The sequence below is a fragment of the Silurus aristotelis genome (genome assembly GCF_946808225.1).
Source record: "Silurus aristotelis genome assembly, chromosome: 3".
Lineage (NCBI taxonomy): Eukaryota > Metazoa > Chordata > Actinopteri > Siluriformes > Siluridae > Silurus > Silurus aristotelis.
In genome coordinates, this window is record NC_139576.1 from 21,351,817 (window position 1) to 21,369,662 (window position 17,846).

The window sequence follows — 17,846 nt, forward strand, 5'->3', positions numbered from 1 at the left end:
CCATTCATTCATCCATCCATCCATCCATCCATCCATCCATCCATCCATCCATCCATCCATCTATCTATCCATCCATTCTTCCATCCATCCATCCATCCATCCATCCATTCTTCCATCCATCAATCCATTCATCCATCCCTCCATCCATCCACCGTCCATCCACCATCCATCCATCCATCCATCCATCCATCCATCCATCCATCCATCCATCCATCCATCCATCCATCCATCCATTCATCCATTCAACCATCTTCATTAATTGCCTAATCAGAGCCACTGTGGGTCCTGATAATACAGCCAGGCAGCCAGGCATGAAAGAAAAAATAGAACTCAGAAGAAAACCACACAAAAACAGGGAGCACAAGTAAAAGTCTACACAAACCCTTATGTCAGGAATTAAGTTAGGCCCCCTGGGGCTGTCAAGCAACAACATGACACTTCAGGCCACAGTGTCACCCTTTCTGTCTTACTTTTTAATTTGTTGTATTTAATCATTATTTACATAATGATTAAATACACATAGACATATGAGTCCTTATTTAAGTGATTAGTCAAGAGGTAGGTCCTCAGTCTTCTGTAGACAGTCAGTGACTAAGCTATTTGGGTAGCCAGGGGAAATTCATTCCATCATATTGATGCCAGAGGAGACCTTTGATGAATGCCTCCCTTTTATCTTGAGGACTGGTGAGCCAGTGGAGCTAGTGTACTAGAGGAAATGTGATCTAAAGCAGGGTTTGATGTGTGTCTTAAGGTAGGTGGAGGCTGATTTTTTTTGCAGTTTGTAGCCAAACATCAGTGTTTTAAATATGATATCAGCAGTTAAAAGAATGACCAAAAAGAAAACATAACAGCTGGGTGAGATGGAAAAACATTACAAATTAGCAAGCTGAAGAGAAAAACATAGTTGTTTGCTCAGAAGTACCCTAAGGTTGTGTTCATCAGACGTGCATGTGACATGCATAGCTTGTTGTTTGTGTGTCACATGCTTAAAAGACTAAATTGTCCATAGTCCATGGAGAATTAAGGGAAAGTAAAAAAAGAAAACCCCACTATGCTTTCTATGTAGGTGCATATCATATAAGAAAACAATTATTGTAATATAGAAAGTATTTTATATGATTCATGTGTCCTATGTTTCAATGTATCCCACCATTAGCTATAATCAGCAATAACTCATCAACACCAAAATGAATACTAAGCTAATTAAAAGAGCAAAAGTACCTATACTAGATAACGATTTAATCCTGGTGTGAATTTACACAGTATGGCCTACTTTTCAGCTGGCTTTTTTCGAGTCCTTTGATTGCTATTCTCATGCTCTCAGCCATGGGCAATACTCTCTCTTGCCCGCTAATCCATGAGATCAGAGCAGCTTCCGGGATGCCAGACTTGCTGGATTACAGTGGCCTCGTTATCACAGGTCCATTCCTGCTGATCCACACTGTGTATTTTGTGGAGTTTGTCCAACCATCATTAATGGCGAGGCAAACCTAATGGGACATGCATTTTCATTTTACTAACATCTAATTCAGCCCTGTGTTGGTAATTAGCTAGTAAGATGAATTTGGTTTATTTAGTGAGATGCAGCACTAAACAAAATATAAACATCTTGACAATTTGTAATGAAATATAAAATTTTTAACACATTTAACACACATGGATGGATAGGGGAAATCTGGAACATTATACCATTAAATCACAAACATATCTTAGAAGTTACGATGTTGAACTTCTGACTGGACGGTCAAGAGTTCAAATCCCAGCACCACTACGCCGCCAATGCCGAGCCCTTGAACAAGAAACGTAAGCCTAATCTGTTCATCTGAAATAAATTACGCAAAATGCATATACAGTACATTTACATGCATATACAAAATGCATATACAGTACATTTACATGCCATCAAATCCATCAAATTACATTTTTCTATTTGGCGACACCTTCTGGCAGAAAATATAGCACATCTGGGCATTCAACAGGATAGACACAGTTTGTTTACTACAGAAAACTGTTTTTTTTAATATCTGAATTTATAAATATTTCACAAAACGTTCAAGGAAAAAACAAACTGGTCCATTAACAAACATCTAGCAGAGGACTTGTAACTGGTAGTTTATTACAAGTAGGTGTATTATGGCAAGAAATCATACAAAGAAACAGAATATTCGAAATTGTATTTCATTTTATAAAAAAATGCTAATGTTCTGAGTGGAATTTATAATCGGAAGTGCACTTCTAGCTGGAGTCATAGTTAGTGAAGAAGAGGAGTTCATTTCTGTGCAGTAAAACATCTCCACTCCATGTGAACAGTCTTGAGGAGACAATCCTGTCATAATCAGGCCAACAATCATAACAAAAACTCCAGCAATGAGAATAAGTAATGGCATAAGTTTCTTCATACGAAAGCATCGCCCACTGGAGAGTTTCAGGAAACAGGCTGAGGGAATTATGAAGATCAGTGGCGTGGCACATAGAACGCCCTGAAAAACACAAACATTTTTACACAAAAAACAATGACATATGTACAATGTAAAAAGCAAGCAATTAAAGCAATATCTGTCAGGGATCACCCTGCTTCTTCTCCGGTGCGCGCCCCGCCCGCCCGGAGCGCTTCGCCATCATACTGATTCCACACACCTGTTCCTCATCACCCTCACAGCTATATAAACGCCTCACTCACACCACTCCGTTGTCCGTTATAGTTTGTGTTTGGACTCTGAGTGTGTTCTATGTTTTCTACGTTTGCTTTTGTTTAGTGTGCATTAAAGTCTGTTTGCTGTGCCTCGGCTTCCGCCTCGCTCACTTACGCCTGACAATATTACAAGCATCTTCAATTTACACTGTGCATTTTGTTAATCATATAACTGTAAAAAGTCAACACTAACATTCAACTCCAGCACAACACCAAGACAGTCGTATGAAAGGGATATTGCTGCAGCCGCTAATATTATCACCAAGGTAACCACGATGTGGGATGTGCTGCTAAGTAGTCCATTAAAAAAGACATTTGACACCACCTGGAAGACAGAAAATGGGAGAGACTCCATAAATGACCAACAATTTCAGTGGGCTATTAGTCTGGCAGCTAAAACATGCAATCGTGCTCTCTAAAATAATGATATCACATTGCACGCAGCACAATTGCATGTCTGCAGAAAATATTTTAAACCAATATTATTTGTAAATGTAGATAGTAGTATTCCACTCTATTCTTTTTTTTACTATAAAATAGTCTAATCATTGAGCATTCATGATACAATGGGTCTTTAAAGGCATGTTTCTCTACATATAAAAATAAGTAATACCGAAGTGTCTGGCTACTACAACTGAACATTTCCATAGGAAAAACATTGTGAATATACAGGAAAAATAAATAAATATATATATGTAAATACATAAATACACGCACACACACACACACACACACACACACACACACACACACACACACACACACACACACACACACACACACACACACACACACAAAACAATAAGTTCCTACTAAACAATGCTACATAAAAGCATCAAAATAGTGTTGAACCTCTCTGGTCACAAAGCACTCCAAAGGGAAGGTGGTGATTATACTGAGTCCATAGCAGAATCGACCAAATGTCACCAAGTTATCATATTTGCAGTAGTTCTCAAAAATATCACCTAAAATAAAAAATAAGAAACATCAATGTAATGTAATTCCTATTTTGCATACATTTTATAAACCACATGAAAACAGTGGCATACAACATACATTGTTTTGTGTCTGTGCATAATTGACTGTACCTTGGGTGTACCCAGTGAACGTAGCATAGCCAGTAGCAGCAAACAGTGCACTGACTAGAGCAGCTGAGCCCACAGACACATGTGTGATCCGAGACCAATTATTTAAACTGGGCTCCTTAAGCGACCCATAGATCATGAAGGAGTTGTGATGGCAGATAAAGGCTGCAAAACCAAGAAACATTTAAAATGTGAATTACCAGTCTGCACAATAAAAAGTAAAGGATGATAGCATAAAATGAGATACACGAGAATGAGGCATGTTTACTCTTTTTAAATGATATATTAGTTTAGAGCTATCTCACCAAAAGACATGACACCAACTGCTTGAATTGCGTTCCACTGTGCAAACACCCACGCATCCTTAGAGGGGGGGCTATTAAAACAAGATCCAAAAGACATTTTGAACACTAAAATGTAACATGCAGATATTTTATATACTATGTATATAAAATATACATTACATTAACATTACATATACATTACATCAACATTGTATATACTATGTGTGTACTAAAGAAAACAGTCAAGCAACAGCATTAAGACATTAACTAAAATACATCTTGTCATAGTAATCATGTGTAGCACGTTATATAATGCAGTGTTGTGCTTGGCATAATACATCTGTGGTCCCAGTGTGACAGCCCTCACAGCTACTATGACAATGATGGCCAGAGTAAACAGCATGGACACTAATGAGACCTAAAAAAAGGAGATCATTGTCATTTTTCATTCCTTGCTACTGTAACACACATTCAATTCCTGTGAAAATAAAGAATCCTCAAATTACTGAAATAATATTTTGTAATTAGTAGATATAACTGGTGTTCATCGACCTTGCCAAGTCTTTCCATGCTTCTAAACAGTGAGAGAGGAATTGTGAAGAGGAGGGTAGAAGCCAAAATGACAAACTGCCTCTCTGCCAGAATGTGACCAGGACCAACTGCAAGAAACCAAAGAATCGAACCTGTTTCAAACCTCATGAACACAAGAACTATAGGAACAACATATTATCAAGCCATTACTGTTACCGGTATATATATTAACATACCTCCTGGTAGTCTCTGAAACACTTTTGCCATAGTGTCTCCAGTGATGATGTTGTAACTTATCATGGCTGGATGAAATTATTGGAAAAAACAAACAAACAAAAAAAAACATTACACATGGTCGCTCACTACCTGTATGTGTGTTCACCATTTTATCAGGTAATTGTGATGAAGAGCTCTATATTCAGGTAAAAAGGACCACCACAGTAACACTTTTAACCTGATATATATCCTGGGTGGTGGACCATTTTCTGATTTGTCTCTGGTGGACTGGAAAAGGCCAGAAATCAAAAACTACTTAGCCAACATCGGCCCTGTTGTCCAAAATGGACCACTAATAAGGGGCTAGTGTAGAATAACACAAACAATTCATGAAAAATTAAAGGAAAAACTGTGCACAACAGCAAATTACACATAGCAACAAATGGGCTATATAATGAACAAATAAATATATCCCTACAAAGTGTGTCTGCATAAATATGGCAGATAAAATGGTTAAAACATGTAAATACAATGTAAATTGTATGCATATTCATAAATGGTCCTTCATAAATAATGTTGTCTGTGACATGTTGTTCAATGTAGTAGTAATTACCAATGAATGGGTAGAGGAACTGGAGGACTGACAAAATGACATATCCGACAAAGCCGAAAGTGTTGTATACAAGAGATTGGTAACTGTGTGTCCCTGACAAGTTTCCCCCTTTTATTAATAAGATGATTGAGAAGTCTGTGGAGGAAAGACATACAGTGTCACTGTATTTATTACCAAACAGTATCATAATCAGTTTCTGATAGTGTCAATATCATTCCTCCATTTTCCAATTATAAAGCATAGCCGATATTTTACTCTTGAAACAAGACATGAACCATTTATGAAGATTATTAAAGAATATTTTAGATATTACTTAGTGTGTTAATATGAGAGTTATAGAAATGTCACCTGTAATGAATGCAACTAGAAAAAGCAGCAGCAGTCCCAGAGGCAGGCCAGCCTGAGCCATTGAGAATGGTAGGCCTAATCAAATAAAACACACTTTATAACATATTTATTGCCAACTTATTGCATATTTTAATTCTTTATCTTTATCTTAAATTATATTCCTTGTATTAAATGGATGAATTTGAATTAGATGATAAGTCCCCTGGTGGTCTAGTGGTTAGGATGCGGCGCTCTCACCGCTGCGCCCCGAGTTTGATCCCCGGTTTAGGGAACCAACCCCAGCCACTCTTAGTGCGGTCCCAAGCCCGGATAAATTGGGATGGGTTGCGTTAGGAAGGGGATCCATCGTAAAAAACGTGCCAAATCAAACATGCGGATGATCCGCTGTGGCGACCCCTAATGGGAGAAGCCGAAAGAAAGTTTATTCCTGTTTATAGCCTTCAGATCCACTGTGATCCAGACCAGGAGAAAGAGGTTACTGATGAAGAATGAATGAATGATGAATGGTTTTCAGCTGACCCCGCTTTGCAGTTGTTCGGTCTTGTGAGTGTTTTTGCAATGTTTCAATTGTTCTAAGAGCAGATTTAGTGTGAAGGATAAGTTTAGGTCAAAGTTTAGATCACAACTGCTCTTGGAAAAAATGAAACACTGTTCATTGTTCATTGTGATTATTTTGTTGGTGAGCCAATTAGAAAATGTGATCAGGTTTATCACACATGGAGTGCATTACTGTGTTCATTGTTGTGCAGTTTTAAGAACTTTATTCAATCATAAGTAAAAGTTTCCTCTAATAAACAGTGAACTAATGCACCCTCGTGCTAAATCATATGATCTTGCACCTTGGGGCAAATTGAGACTGTCAGTTTTAATGTGTCCAGAAAAATACCCCACAAATGGGGCCTTGCCTTAAAAAAGACCTAAAATATGTCATTAAAATGTATAAAAAAATACATCAGCTGTGGTGACATTATTGGTATTATCTTTAAACAACTAAATTGACACATTAATGCATGATTAAAAAAAAGAAAACTTTAATTGTGGAATAATTAAAAACTTTCCAACACATATAATATAAGTAGAATTAGATTGTCATATATAATACTGAATAAAGGCCATTTCTCATTACAGTGTAATCAAAAGTTAATCTCAGATGTGGTCTTACACTGATTTTGCAATGCAGCTCAATGTAGAATTCAGGACATACAGTAGATATTAATTGATAACCAATAAGTTCATTGCTTACCAATAAGCCCTGATCCAAGGATGGAGTTAATGAAATTGAACGACGCAGACTTCCTGGAGCTCGTGCCACCCTTAGTATGCTCCACATGCGGAGGAAGTAACTCGCTTTTTTCATCCTGCTGAAAGAAAAGTTTACGAATTTTCGCAAACTCCACGTATTTTGTTATTGATAAACTTTTTTTCTTATATCTGCGCCCTACCTTGTAAAGACGTCCAGTGCTGTTATCCGATCTCTTCTCCATTTCAACAAGTGAAAAAGTTTCTGACGAGGCAGCAGACAGAGGGCGCTGTGTTTCACCCGCCGCTCACCACTATTCATGACGAAAATGACGAGCCTGGTGACGGCAAAGCATTCAATTCATGTTTTTTGTTTATTAAAAAAAAGCGACAAGAAACCGAAGAACCCAAAGGACCAATGCAAGCCAGTGAAAACACTGGAGAAACCATTGTCAGGATCGAACTAAAGATCCTGGAGAAGTAAAGTAGCAGTGCTGAACACATGGTCCTGTAATCTAATGTTAAGAAAATAGGCTTCTTTCAACAGTAAGAATATAAAACTTATTGTAATATAGGTGACATGACTTTCTTTTATTGTATTGAGGAACTACTAGTTTGCTAAGTTATATATATATATATATATATATATATATATATATATATATATATATATATATATATATATATATATATATATTAGCATAAAAAAAATTATTATATATATTTTATATATATTTAAAATATATATAATAATTTTTTTTTTTAATGCTCATGTTCATGCTGGACAACAAAACAAAACGCATGCCCTAGATGTGAAATATAAAATGTGTGAAAACCCCACACTAAAGTACACTAAGATCCTCCCCTCCTCCTATCTATCTATCTATCTATCTATCTATCTATCTATCTATCTATCTATCTATCTATCTATCTATCTATCTATCTATCTATCTATCTATCTATCTATCTATCTATCTATCTATCTATCTATCTATCTATCAGTCCGTTTGTCAGTCGCCTATCAGTGTTAGCGTTTAATAAAAAATAATTTATTTTTAATTAAATTAAAACTTTCCAAATCCTTTAGAGCTGTGCAGATAAAGAAAGAGGAAAGCTGGTCTATCTTTTGTTCTTCCTCTTCTCCCTTTTTGCAATCTCCTCTTGAGTATTGCAAGTCGTCTTTGCTGCTGCTAAGCGACTGTCATGTGACTAATCTATCAGAAGTTTCCTTGGAGATTTGGAGGTTCCATCAGACTGATTGGCAAAACTTTCACATCCTAAAGTCGGTCATCAAAAAAGCGTGTGACATAAAAGCAATGTGACACAAACCACTAGCTGACAAAGCTGATGAAAGCATCAAACATCAAAATGATCAATTCACACAAATCTGCAGACCACAGTGCATGTATATTCTATAAAACAATTGTGAATGCTTGTGAACCCTGGACTAATCTAAGTTTGAAGTCTAAAATCTAAATAAAACATATTGAAAATGTTTTAATTAAAGAAAATGTTAAAAGGACTTGTGCACAGTTTAGGAGTTATGCCCAATCCAAATCACTCCAGAGGTCAAGAAGCTTTTACCTCAACTTCTACAAGTGAGACCAAATTTTTGTTAAAAACGTGTGCAAATGTTGCAGAATTGTAGTATTCCTTATCTACTACATGTTGAACAGTAGATCCCTGAAGGAACTGTTTCACTTTTACCCATTGCCATGAAATGTACTCAATGACTATGACTATTAAACATCAGTATATTTCTCATCAGTTTATTGGTTAGTCAATATTAAAGATGTTTTTTTTACATTCATACATACACAGCGCAGGCATAAATTTATGGCCACCAATCATACATAACATTATGTTTTATGACCCATCGAGCATTAACAGCATCACCTTCTTCAGCAGTTTCATCTGTTGGATCGGACCACACGGACCAGCCTTCACTCCCCACAGTGTGCCTCAGCCGCCCATGACCCTGTTGCTGGTTCACCACTGTATCTTTCTTGGACCACTATAGATAGATACTAACCACTGCGGACCGAGAACATCCCACGAGAGATGCAGTTTTGGAGATGCTCTGACCCATTCATCTAGACATCACACTTCGGCCCTTGTCAAACTTGCTCAAATCCTTATGCTTGCACATTTTTCCTGCTTCTTACACCTCGACTTCAAGGATAAACTGTTAACTTGCAGCCTAATACATCCCACCCACTAACAGGTGCCATGCTGAAGAGAGAATCAGTGTTATTCACTCACCGATCATAATGTTATGCCTGGTCCGTGTATATACATACACAAACACATACATACATGCACCTGTAATTGTGTTGAATTTATCATATTCTCTATGTGTGCCTACATTCATCCATGATCTTTTGTCTAAATTGCTTCTAGGTATGAAAATTAATTTGGTACACTGTGAAAGAATAAAAAATTAAACAATAAATAAATGATTTTGTCAATCAGTCAACCAATCAATCAATCAATCAGTCAATCAAACAAACAATCAAACAACTATACCAATCAACAAAGTTTGCTCATCAATAAGTTTAATTAAACCCTTTAATAATTTAAGATGGTGAATGGACGCTTCTTCAGTGAAGATATTTCTTTGCACCGAATCTTTATAAACAACTTTACCTTGCGTTCATGTAAGCATGGAACATGCCCTTATCATGCCTACATAATATCTAATATAGTGACTATACTCGGCCACAAGATGTCGCTATAACACTTAAAAACTAAAGACGACTAAGTTTACCATAATAAGATCTAAGTTTACCATAATGAGGTATGGGTTTAGTGCTTAGAGCCTGAAATCAATTGTATTTTTTTCCAATACTGTACACCGTTCATCATATTTCCAACATTTGAAGCAAGAATCCGAAAGCAACTCAATTCAATATCTTGTTCATACAAATAATGTCCAAGATCTGGTTCCAAAAAAAGCTGCAGAACAAATCAACATTGGATAATTTGCTGTATATTTCCACTCATGCCGTAGTAATGTATCTAATGCCACGTGGTATATACTGTAGGATCATTTCCCACTTCTGAACTTCAATCTCAGGTAGCACTCACTCTCACACACCTCCATCATCTAAAACTACACATCCACGTATTTAGTAGCATGCCATTATAGCACGACCCAAGAGAGGTTAGCCAGTGCGTACCACAGGTGGTGGTGTCACACTTCCCAAAACTCGCAGCGTGTGTTTTTTTGGACGTGGCGTCAGCTCCGAGTCTCTCTATAATGAAGAACCGGAAGCGCTGTTCGCTCTGCTCTCAGGCGCGTCTTAATGTAATCAATACATCTCGCTCGGGTCCACTGTGATTCCTCTGTTGTGCTCGAAAACACACGGATTTAACTTCTTTCTTTTTAATCGAATATAGTTCGAGTTTTGGGTTTTTCTATTTCTCGGGTTTTTTCCTGTTCGGCTGCATCGATTTGAATTGGATTTTGCATGTAAAATACGACTTTTTAAGGCGTTTTCCCTCCGAGTCTGCTTCTCCACTGACTTACTGAGTGCTGATGGTGAGTGTCCAAAGTGTGCATGGGTGGAATCTAAAATGGAAAAAAAAGCAAACATATAATTTTATGCAATTGCACTATTGTTATAATACAAATAACATCTACTTAAAGCAAAAACACTTTTGCTGTAATATTTCTGAAGCATCTGACAGCTGGCTCTTATATATATATATATATATATATATATATATATATATATATATATATATATATATATATATATATATATATATATACATATATATATATATATATATATATATATATATATATATATATATATATATATATATATAAATGTTTTCTTTAGCTGTTATTAAAGTGGGGTGAAGTTTGAGAATCTGAGATCCTTTTGCATATGTATCTCAAATGTGATTTTATCAAACACATTTCATTTTAAATGTGGAAAAAAAAAATCATTGAAATGTATTGCATTTGATGTTAGAATAAATTGTGGTAGTTACAAATAAATAGGCCAAAGACAGACCAGACCGCTTATTTATGTATATATGTTTTAAATTGTATATGTGTGTTTGTGTGTTTGTGTGTGTGTGTATATATATATATATATATATATATATATATATATATATATATATATATATATATATATATATATAAAATATCTATATGTATGTGTATCCAGTACACATTTGTACATACTGTAAATAAATTATTATAATATAATTCAAACACTGTCAAGCCTGTAGGCAACCCCTAAACATAAGCGCTACAGGTTATTACTCTTATTTATTATTTTAATCTCTATTAATAGAATTTGTTGTAAAAAAAAAAAAAAAAACAGAGTGAGCCTAAACTGTAGAGCCAGTCTGGGTTGCCAGATTAGACTGGCTGACTAAAGCCTGCCTAATTCACCATTATACATCCCAAATTTTATTATAGCTAGCTAATCAGAAATTCGATCTGTCAACAAAATTATAGCTAAACTCGATTGTATCTATCACCCAAGGGACAATTTCCCATCACAATAGGATTAAAAATAGATTAATTATATGGTATACAATCAATCTGGCAACAGAACAAAATCAGGGGATGAACAGGGTGGGTTTGGCATGCTCCAGACTTATCAGCATTTAAGCATAGATGTTGTTGTTGTCATGTGTGGACTGTGCCTTACACAAATAGTTCAACTGCAAAGTCACTTGATGTTCAAAGAAGTATCTAATTCTAAGATGCATGTGTAAAAGGTTTAAAATGTTTAAGGGTATGGGTGTGTTTTTAATGCTTGCAGCTTTGAGTGAGCTTGGGATTGAAAAAAAAAACGTATTTTATATTGAACAGCAGGGTCAGTAGTAATCTGTATTTTAGCCAATATAGATGCAGTGACCTGGCTGACCTGGTGTTAACACTTATAGCATTGACGTTGCTTTTGCATCGTCCATTTGCATGTCCATGCAACATCCTGAATGTTTTCTTTACCTCTGTGAGCTTTAAAATTATTAAAGTAAGTCAAGTAGTTTTTATTGTCATTTCAACCACATATAGCTGACACAGTACACAGTGAAATGAGACTCCAGAAACAAATCAAGCAACATAGAGCTACACCTAGTAAAGCAACATCTTTCGATATTTTACTATGTTGCATGCAGTGATACAGGCAACAATCTACACATCACTAGATATCACCTAAGTAATACTGCATTTGGTTTTATTTATTATACGGCATTAACTGATGTCTGAAACGGGACATCTTGTATTAGAGCAGTTTTTACAAATATTATCATAATAAGTAATATAACAATCGGCATTTTCAAGTATTGCTATTGTTTGCGAGTAAACAAAATTAATACGTTAACTAATGTTCTGTTTATTTGTACCTCTTTCTATTCTATTCTATTCTATTCTATTCTATTCTATTCTATTCTATTCTATCCTGACCATGGCAAGAAGTGGTTGTTGTTTTATGTTAGATCACATATGAGTGTGTACGCAGTCGGACCCATTATCGAATGCAGTGAGTGTTTCGGGGATTTGCTGCCAAGTGCTCTATTAGTGGTTTTTAGTTTCACTCCAGGAAATGTCTCCACACTTACGCAAGGCTTTTTGTTTCTCAATATGTATTTTACATTTGATTTATGCTTAAAAACCTAGTGTGGTTGAGATTTCAGGACCACGGACAACATCACTCATAACCTTGCAAGCACCAATGTCTATCATTTCCGTCTTTGTGTGTGTGCACGCGTTTGTCTGTGTGTGTGTGTGTGTGTGTGTGTGTGTGTGTGTGTGTGGGTGTTTGTGTGTGTGTGTGTGTGTGTGTGTGTGTGTGTATATATACATGCACATGTTTTCCATTTACGTTTTGTGGGAAGCACATCAATGATTCGTTAAACTAAGAGAACAACCAAAAAGGCACCAAGGGTCACAGCAGGCTTCTCTACCCCTGTCCTTGCCTTTGCATGGTGTCACATCTGATAATACTTTTAGTTGAAGTTGGACAGTGTTGATTTCAGTCATATTTCAAAGCCTATGGCACAGAGGAGAATGAAGGATAAACTGAGCTCAATAATCATACTATGTACTACACCATACTACATACTGGTGTACTTTTAGACATTTAAATACTTAAATATTACATAAACGTCATTTAATTCTTAAATGAGTATTAAATTAGTACCGAGAGCCATTTACACCTGCAATGTGTGCTGTCACTTAAATATTATTCCCTGCTAACAGTACATTTTTGTTCCAATTTTCTCCATTTTGTTTAGGTCTAAGAAAAGACACAGAATTACCAAAAAAGCATTGCAACAGATGCTCTGCTCTTTTTCCTGTGTTTACAAACACACATAAAAAACACAACACAATACTGAAGTACAATATTCAGTCATTGTCATTGCATTCAGTCATGGGTAGTTGATTTTCTCAAGGTTCTGCTATTTCTTCCCAAATGCTAGATTGCCCAAAAGCACATATAAGTGTGCCCTGATCCATGTGATCAGGGTTCTGGTTGGCATTTCAAATGAACATTGATATGAGGCAGGACTCTGAATGAGATGCTAGTCCAGCATGCTAGTTCAAGGACCAGTATCGCCAAGCTCATGAGCAAGGCCCTTAACCCTCTGTGCTGTATCATGGCTGACCCTGCACTCTGACCCCAGCTTCATAACCACACTGAGATATACAAAGAAAGAATCTCTCTGTGCTGTAAAGTACATGTGAAATGTACAATGCACCTTTACCCTTTATATACTCATTCACATCCAGGGGCAATTTAGCATAACCAATCAACCCACTAGCCTGATTTTAGAGAGTAGATGGAAACCCCACACTGGCAACAACCACTGTACTGTTAGGTAGAAGAGCTATCATTTCAAATAATATTTAAAATAAAAACTACATGTCAATACTTTCAGCACATCGCTTGTGTTTCTTTCTAACACTGACTGTCTTTTTTAAGGCTGTAGCTGCTTCTCATATAGTGGACTAGCAAATCATCCAGAAGGTACAGGATGCAAAGATGGCACAGATTCTTGCACCGCCGGGACCACAAAGTTTCTGCCCGTTCACCCGGGAGTCGCTCAAGGCCATTGAAAAACGAGTTGCAGAGGAGAAGAGTAAAAAGCCTAAAAAAGGAGAGCAAGAGGAAAATACTAATGATGAAGATCAGCCACAACCTAACAGTGACCTTGCGGCAGGAAAGAAATTGCCATTCATATATGGAGACATTCCCAATGGTATGGTATCCACACCGCTGGAAGACCTGGACCCATTTTATTGCAATCAGAAAGTAAGTTTTGATTTGTTTGCACTCACTCTGAAAATGCATTTGGCTGTGCTCAGTCTAATGGGCTTTTAGTAGAATTTGAGTGCTGATGCGGGTGGCTGGAGACTGCTTTTATGTCGGTAATGTGTGAATGGTCATTGATGCAGTGAATTATAAAAGGTTATAAAAGGTTTTAGCTGAATAATTTGCATAATGCATGAACTTTTGATTAACATGATTACAAGCGATGAAATTTTAGCAATATATTTTACTTAAATAAGCTTGATTGGGATTTTTGTTCTAGATAAGGGATTCTTATCTCATCAGCTATTTCCTAGTTAGAAAAAGCAAGTGACATTACATTAAGCCAATTAGATTTAAAATTTTGATAGATATACCAAATTTAACAAACTGTAAGTCTCCTTTTTTAAAATGCTTTACAGACCTCTGGTGAGGCGTGATACCATTTAGCTAACATTAATAGAGTGTTCAGCTCACTATACTATTACATATTCCTTTTCTCGATGATGTTGCATTGCTTTTTTTTTGTGCGTGCTGGTTTTGTATTTGAATGTTGTCAAGAAAAAATGTTGGTACAAAAGAATGTGCTTAACTGAAATACTGTTTAAAAGCTTAACATTATTAAAATGCCCAAAAGTAGTATGTTAAGTTTTTTTTATTATTAGAACTTTTTTATAACAGACCCAAAAGATCTGTTTGTCAGGTTTTATGCAAATCAGTAAATGCACAAGAAACACACTTAGCTTTTTCCATCTTATATAAATTGTGATATTATACTTGCAATAGCGTTGTTTCTGTCTTTGTTTTCTTTCAGACCTTTATAGTATTAAACAAAGGGAAGACAATCTTCCGATTTAATGCCACTTCTGCCTTGTTCATGCTAAGTCCATTCAACCCAATCAGAAGAATATCAATAAAGATTTTGGTACATTCATATCCTTTCCATATGCTACTAAAATATTTATTTCAGAGTAAATTCTACCCTGCAATTGTCCTATAATGCTTATCAAGTACTGTACAGTACAATGAGTGTGAATCACAAGTAATATTAAATAACCTGTAATCAAATTAACATTCTTTTTAAGTTGTTAATTAAAGTTGTTGCCTTTAAATTTATTGTAAAATCATTTACATTACAATCATGTTTTTTCTTGACTGCAATTGTCACATTGTTCAACATAATAATCATGTGCACTATCCTTGCAAACTGTGTGTTTATGACTTTCCCTGAACGCCCAGAACAACGATCCTTGTTCAAGAATATAGAGTAAGTCTCTGTCTCTATTAGTATTGAATACAGAAAATGACTTAATACCACAGATACACATCATACTTTTGATGAACTCTTAGTAAATCCTATTGTCTTTTTTTTTTTGTGATTGGTATTGTGTTGTTTTTACAGGTACACGTTTACTGCAATTTATACATTTGATTCATTAATAAAGATCTTTGCCATGGGCTTCTGTATAGGCAAGTTTACCTTCCTTAGAGACCCGTTCAACTGGCTGGACTTCACTGTAATTGTGATGGCGTAAGTACAGGACAGTGCGCACACATATGCAATGTATATACAATCAATTTCATACTTTTTTCAAAGTATTGTTGTATTGGGGGGGGGGGGGGGGGACACTGATAAGACTTCGAGTGACTCAGAGGAATCCAAATTAAAATTATAGATGACTAAAAAGACCCATACACTCAGTAGCCCAAGGGGGGAAAGGTGCAAAAGATAAAGGTGTGTAATCTAATAACTGTATATCACTTAGGTCTCTGGTTCCCAATCCCCACTAGTGGTCGCTAAAATGTTTGCGGGGTCGCCAAGCACACTGTTGGTTATTTTTTTAATTAATTAACTTATTTCATTTAAAACAGCATGATAAATAATTAAACAGCACTATAAATAATTATTGTTATGTATAAAAAGTTATTGTTGTGTTTTAACTTATGTATGTTTTTAGTTTTTAGAATGCAAAACAAAAAATACCATAATAGATCAATTCTTGATTAAATGATATTCATGTTAATAGATTATAATTGGCTCCTGTTGTTTGTTCATCAGTTAAATAGCAGAGCCTGAAAAAAAAGTTTGTCCTTGTGAACACTTGCATGTTGTTATGGATTTGTTTGTATTTACATTAACAGATTAAAATGCTACTGTTAATGCTGCTGTTATTTGTTCATCAGGTTTAGGAAAACTAGTGAAACCTTTTGCTGCAAAGAAATTCGTATGAATAGTTGCAAGTTGCAGCTAATTGTTTGCATTCTGTTGTTTTTGCATTTGTTAAAAACATATACAAATGAATGTCACATTAAATTAAATGTGTTTGCTAGTCTGTTTGAATGGGGTTGGGGGGGGGGGGGGGGCATTGTGGCCTTAAACATTTTCAGTGATAAAATAGGGGTCTTTAGAAAAAAAAGGTTGGGAACCTCTGACTTAGGTTATGCTATTTTGCCTGCTATGCTTTTATGCATAGACCAAATTTATTTTTGCATAACATAATTTTGCATAAGTGTGTAGCATCAAGGTAAACTAGCACTTGTAGATTTGGGTTCCTTTAATTAAGGTGATGTCATAAAGATATTCTGTTTTTCTTTGTACTGCTTAGGCCTTGAACTAAGTTCAATAGAGGACATTTTCAGTGCAGCTTAAAAGGCTAATTTAAAAAACACATATAAGAATATAGATGTTGTATGTATCTTATGGCTACAACTAGCCAAGGAGTTGTATGGTTCTTGGTTCTGAGAGTTTGATCAATTTTGCACAATGACAAGTGTATTTAATTGTGCAATGAATGCATTTAGTGTGATATTTATACATGAAACAGAGCTCTCAAAAATGTATCCAAATTTGCGGATTGCTCTGTGAATATGTTTTACTCAGCCAGTGATGGTAGCTGAAGCAGACAGGAGCTTTTCAAAGCTGAAACTAATCAATGGGGGAGACGTTGGGTTGTGGCGTGGTTCACCAAGTGTGTCATTCAAGCTAGAACCGCTATTGCCGCATGGTGGTACCTACTTAGCACTAACATACAGTTCAGTGTCAGTTCAACATCAAGCAGAACATTTTGAGAAGAATAAATGATGTAAGAAACTCCTGACTCTAACTTGCCACAGCACCTGTGGCCTTAAAGGCACAATTTATTTAAGTCGTTGAAAAGAAGGTTTTGGGCTCATGATAATTTATTAGATTTAAATCAATGTTTGACTCATTAATATCATTCTATTAATAGATTGGTGTGCTAAGAGTAACATTAGAGTCTTTTCACATAAACTGAGTTCATTTATCAAAAAGTCTTGTGACAAAAATAATAATAGGGAACATTATAGCCATAATAAATCATAGTATTTAGACAAAGTGTAAATGGGGGACTTTTAGTTTTACTGAAGTAATATTTTACCTACTGTATCTCTACTTTTACTCAATTACATGCTTTGTGTACTTTGTCCACCACTGATTATAAACCAGTGAAATGTTTGATGTAGCATTCATTAATAAAATAAAAATTTTAACACATAACAATTTTTATTCACATACCATTTATGTGTGGTTCAAGA

The 17,846-nt window shown here is 35.7% G+C and overlaps 2 protein-coding genes across 4 annotated transcripts in view; one reads left to right on the forward strand and one right to left on the reverse strand.

Moving 5' to 3' along the window:
* Nucleotides 1-2,164: 2,164 nt before the first annotated feature.
* On the reverse strand, nucleotides 2,165-7,303 carry slc38a11 (solute carrier family 38 member 11). Its single transcript, XM_083538053.1, has 12 exons — nucleotides 7,212-7,303; nucleotides 7,013-7,130; nucleotides 5,770-5,844; nucleotides 5,422-5,556; nucleotides 4,829-4,894; nucleotides 4,614-4,720; nucleotides 4,400-4,479; nucleotides 4,083-4,153; nucleotides 3,781-3,942; nucleotides 3,545-3,657; nucleotides 2,886-3,017; nucleotides 2,165-2,480 (listed from the first exon to the last, which is right to left on the reverse strand). Exons 1-12 carry the CDS (start codon nucleotides 7,251-7,253, stop codon nucleotides 2,184-2,186), a joined length of 1,398 nt encoding a protein of 465 aa, XP_083394179.1. The 5' UTR covers nucleotides 7,254-7,303; the 3' UTR covers nucleotides 2,165-2,183.
* Nucleotides 7,304-10,286: 2,983 nt separating this feature from the next.
* Nucleotides 10,287-17,846, forward strand: part of scn1laa (sodium channel, voltage-gated, type I-like, alpha) — a 35,320-nt gene continuing 27,760 nt past the window's right edge. For all 3 annotated transcript variants that reach the window (XM_083536835.1, XM_083536836.1, XM_083536837.1), the window contains exons 1-5: nucleotides 10,287-10,549; nucleotides 13,965-14,294; nucleotides 15,106-15,223; nucleotides 15,459-15,558; nucleotides 15,694-15,822. In XM_083536835.1, the coding sequence (XP_083392961.1) occupies nucleotides 14,025-14,294; nucleotides 15,106-15,223; nucleotides 15,459-15,558; nucleotides 15,694-15,822 (617 nt within the window). In that variant the 5' untranslated portion in view covers nucleotides 10,287-10,549; nucleotides 13,965-14,024. The remainder of the gene's footprint in view (nucleotides 10,550-13,964; nucleotides 14,295-15,105; nucleotides 15,224-15,458; nucleotides 15,559-15,693; nucleotides 15,823-17,846) is intronic.